General features: G+C 43.8%; 1 protein-coding gene across 1 annotated transcript in view; it reads left to right on the top strand.

Moving 5' to 3' along the window:
- The first annotated feature begins 1,463 nt into the window (after positions 1-1,463).
- LOC123977288 (potassium channel subfamily K member 10-like) overlaps positions 1,464-4,969 on the top strand; it is a 30,394-nt gene continuing 26,888 nt past the window's right edge. The window contains exons 1-2 of the mRNA XM_046059862.1: positions 1,464-1,551; positions 3,268-3,653. Of these exons, the coding sequence (XP_045915818.1) occupies positions 1,497-1,551; positions 3,268-3,653 (441 nt within the window). The 5' untranslated portion in view covers positions 1,464-1,496. The remainder of the gene's footprint in view (positions 1,552-3,267; positions 3,654-4,969) is intronic.

Raw genomic sequence — 4,969 nt, 5'->3', positions numbered from 1 at the left:
GCCCTGAACACATGTACATGCTGACATTCACCCACAGTCATAGCGCCACCTGCTGGCAACAGGAAGTGACTTTTAACGAAGCAGCCCCCGCCGCACGTTTCACCTACGTGCACGAATTTTCTGTGGTACGTGTATCTTGTCCAGACGCACAAAAAAGCCTCTTGGAGCCATAGCCTAAACTCAACAGGAAGTCGGCCATTTTGAATTTTACGTCAAATTTTGGATGATTTACACACTTCGTACTTTAACGAACTCCTCCTAGGGATTTAGTCCGACCGACTTCAAATTTGTGCTGTGCCTTCTAAAAGCATTGAAGATGAAAAGTTGTGCTATTTGCGAGTTTTCGTCAATGGGTGTGTCCGTGGCGTGGCGTCAGAGATCAAGTCTTCGCCATGACACAGGAAGTTGTTGTAACTTCAGTGTACATGCTCACATCTGGACCAAATTTTACGTGCTTGATAACTCTCCCACCCCGCAGACATTTACACGCCAATACCGATTTATATTCATAGCGGCAAGTGTTATGTAGCTCCACATAGGGGACACAGCAAGTGACATATAACACCTTAATGCGGCGTCGGAACCGCGTAGAAAATTCACAGCCGCACCGGCAGAGCTCCAGAATTGACGCGCTACAAGTGCGAGGGCCCGCCCAACGCTGCTTGCAGCTGTAATTTTTGATATAATCATTCATCAATAGATACAAGTCATAACCTACAATAGCTCAAATTTTGTAACCAATGTCATGATCAGTCTGGGACTTTTGTGTTGAAATTTTTATGCTTGACTTATTGTTTTCCTCATGTTACTTTCTGTAATTGTGTGGCTGCAGTCAAAGCAAGTAGATCACTGCTGTATTAGTGTGGTCTGTTCTTCTTCTGTATCCTACTGATTGGGTGAAAACAGTTCAAATAGTGACAGTTCCCATTATCGTTTTAGAAAACCTGTTCTGGCAATCCTTTGTGAGATTTGAAAGCAGTTTTTATAAACAAAACACGCTTCTAACGCCGTTTTTTAACCAAACGCGGTAGAATAGTGATAATTATTGGCACTATGGCTTGCCATAGACTGGCACGCAGTTGCGCCGCAGCATGGAAACCCGACCAAAACGCAACAGAAGCATTGGGGAGATCCTGACAGCTCGCAGTGCATAGTCTTGTTTCACTGCACCTTGATGTAAAAACAGAATAAGAAAAAATCCTTCACAATGTAAAAATTAGCTCCCTCAATGGAGCGTCGTCTCCCGCTGCGCGCGCCCACGATGTTTACTGCTGCACAATGCAGAGGGTGGTGCGGCGAGAAGTGGATGAAGACAGAAGAGGAACTGCCACCAACCAGCATCTCAACCGCTACAGTAGAACCCGCAGATGATGTGTTTCTACTCCCTGCCGTTCTCCATTCTCTCCCGGTTAAAGTTGACGGAATCGAACGAAATGACACAGAGTGATTAACATTCGTTTCACCCCACAGCAGCACCAAGAGCAAGGACAATCAAGATGAAATTTCCGACTGAGAATCCAAGAAAACCAGGGAACATGAACCCTCCACCAGGTTAGACTGTTTGTTATTTTCGTGAGGCCTGCAGTGCGTCCCAATAGATTCTGTAATGAATGTGATGACAGTTCCTAACATTATCTCATTATTGCGTGTTTTGAAATGAAACGCTACAGTCTGTGAAAGTGTTCCTTCATACAGTCTTTTAGCCTTTACCTGGTCTGCAACCACTGTCACTTTTTGTACCCGGTTGCTACAGCAGGCTTGCAAATAAAACATTAATGCTGAGCAGAAGTTGCCTTTCCACAGAAATATGGCAGAGTAGATGTCGATGCTGCATGATGAAGTTTACACTGCAGCTTCACTTTGGCATCCCGGTGCAAAGGTGACATGCGTCGATGTGTTGACAGATAGCCTACCTGGAAAATTAAGTCAGTAGGGGGAAGGGGTGCATTTTATAGGAGCTAATTATTTCCGCAAAGAGGCGTTGCAGGGAAAGATGAACAGGTGCTGTCAGTCAACAAAAGCCTCTATGTGATGCAGTGGAGAGATACACAGGCTGTGGTTATAACATTACCTCATCCACCGCCGGTTAGATGGCCCAAAATCCTACATGTGTGTCACGTCCTCCCAAATCATCAGCATCAGCACGTTTGCCTAGCGCTTACAGCCTGTGCAAGTGAGTTAAATATTCAGCTGGAGAGAGAGATGACAGCCTTTGTGAAGTGTTGCTCCTCTGCATTATTTCTATGATTTCTAAAGCTGCCGTTCATCGTTGCACCTGCATGTGAGCAGTGCAAAGAAATCGGTTTTCTAAACGCTGATTGGTTACATAAGCACTTACAAAGCAGTCATTCTATTGGTTTTTATAAGTGGCTGTCACCAGCCCATTCTTACATAAGTTAATAGATGATTGTTTTGCTGGCTGTTGGTCACACTGGGAGCTAATCCCCACTCACACCAACAGCAGCCTATGTTGTTTCTGAGCGATAATTGGCAGGAGAAGCTGTGACATTTAGCCATAGTTTTTTAGTGTCTTTTAGTTTTATTTCTGTCATGAAAAATATCTTGCCTATCCCACATGGGATTCTCAAAAACACCTTCTGGTAATACATACAAAGCAAAAAAAAAACAAAACAAGCAAAAGGACAAACTAGCCAAAGGAAAAAGGTTACTACAAAGTACTTCTTTATTCCTTAGTAAGATTGAAAATAAATTATTCATTTATAAACCCAGACTCTTGTGTTTTCTGCTCATCTTCAAAACTTTTCTGTGTTCTCAAACATTGTCAGAATAAAGTTGTAACTGAAAGAGAATAAAATCATAATATTTTAACAAATTCTATCTGCCCCATACTCTGTTGTGCATAAACCTATGTTATTGCTCCGCTGATGTGGTAGTATCCCCTTCAGAACAGAACCCTGTGTGGTACTGTACTGGATGAGACAAGGAGGGGTAAAACCAAAACTAAATGAAATCTCATCCCTCCTTTCCATCAAACAGGCAAATATGAATCCTGGAAAAGATTACTTCTGGAGATAAAATGGAAATTCTATAATGGTTTCACTGTGTTTGCCATAAATTCTCTGCAACTCTTTATGCCTAACGGTATTAACAGACATTTTAAAATTAAACAAATTGTCCTTGCCAGAGGTCATATGAAAGTTCAGTCATGCTGTTTCACCTGTTGCGTTCATCAGCTGGAAACATCACAGTGTCATGCACATCTTGCAGCACACCACACACAGTTTGTTCATTTGTCCTTTGTTTCAGTGGCAGTCCAGACCAACCTGGTCCCCCCCAAAAAGGTGCAGCCAGGCATGCTTCAGTCCAGCCTGGTGCAGGCCAGCGTGGCCACCATGCAGAACCCGATGGGCTGTGCTCTGCCGCGGCTCTCTGTTTCCTCCCGTCCACCCAGCATGGTAGCTAACATGGAGGCGGTGGCTGATGGTTCAGCCCCTTTCACCATGATGAAGCTACAGACAGTACTGGCAGTGTTCGTGGTGGTGGTGGCCTACCTGGTGGCAGGGGGCTTGGTATTCCGAGCACTGGAGCAGCCCTTTGAAAACAACCAGAAGATCACCATTACAGCAGAGAAGGCAGCCTTCCTGCAGAAACACCCATGTGTGTCCCCGGATGACCTAGAAGCTGTCATCAAGGTAAGAGCAACCGCTGGTCGATACTCCATCCATTCCTCAATCCTGGATGTGGTCCCTAGTGGGGACTCAGGTCTACTGAAGCCTGAGCTTCATATTGATATGATGCCACTTAAGCGTCACACATATCGCACACTCTGCCACCCATCCTGGAATTGGATACAGACCACACTGAACTGTCTTGCACGAAGGGCTCCTATACATCCTTGAAAATCCTTGATCTTGTGTGAATCTGAAAATAATAACACCCCCACCCCATGGCTCTCAGAAGGCAGCCGGATCTTATGGCTCCCAAATAGCTCTTAGTTTAGTTCCACTTCTTCTGGTTTTTTCTTATTTTTTGCAAGAAATAAATATGCAAGATTCTTCATAGGGGAGTCTGTGGCTGTGAGCAATACAAACAATACATGGTAATATTATATTGGAAAAAAGTGTGATATATCAAGAATAACTATCCCAAGAGATCGTTAATAGATACTTACACAACTGTACAGAGACACATATAGTGCGGGGGTACAGCTCCATGTCACATCTAGGGATGCAGCAACTACCGGGTTTCACTATTAACCGCCCTTTAAAACCAATAATTAATTAATTGTAAAGGCCCCGCTACACCGAGTGCTTCTGCTGCACGAAACAAAACTGTTGCAACTTGAACAAAATGAAAACAAAGTTACACGAGCGGTGCACCAGCTTAAAGTGGAAGACAGAACGTCTTCTGTAGTCCTTCAGTCACTGAACATTTAACATTACATCCTGTTGCCTTCTCCTGTCTGTGTTGAGAAAATGTTGCAACATAACTTAGCTTATACATTTCCAGGACTATAACAATTGCCTGCATTTCAGTTAGAATTAACACTGCATGAGAGATGTTCTCAAATTCATTAGGGCCCGAGCACGACCGTGCGAGGTCCCTATTGAATCTGCTCGGATTATTAGGGCCCGAGCACGACCGTGTGAGGTCCCTATTGAATCTGCTCGGATTATTTTTTTTTTTAGGGCCCGAGCACGACCGTGCGAGGTCCCTATTGAATCTGCTCGGATTATATTTTTTTTTTTTTTTTTTTTTTCTGCAAAGTAGGCCCAAATGACATGGCCTAAACATACTCGAAAACTCACCAAAATTTGCAAACATGTCAGAACCGGTGAAAAATTTCGTATTCTACAAGTTTCGCACATGGGCGTGGCAAAATGACTCGCTAGCGCCACCTTGAAAATTGGAAATGATTAGCCCCTCGTTCACGTTCAACCTACATGTACGAAATTTTCTGGGGACATGTATCGTATCAAGACGCACAAAAAAGCCTCAAGAACCCATA

Source organism: Micropterus dolomieu, linkage group LG10 (genome assembly GCF_021292245.1).
Source record: "Micropterus dolomieu isolate WLL.071019.BEF.003 ecotype Adirondacks linkage group LG10, ASM2129224v1, whole genome shotgun sequence".
Lineage (NCBI taxonomy): Eukaryota > Metazoa > Chordata > Actinopteri > Centrarchiformes > Centrarchidae > Micropterus > Micropterus dolomieu.
Note: the sequence above shows the minus strand (reverse complement) of the source record. Positions and strands in the feature narration are given on the sequence as shown.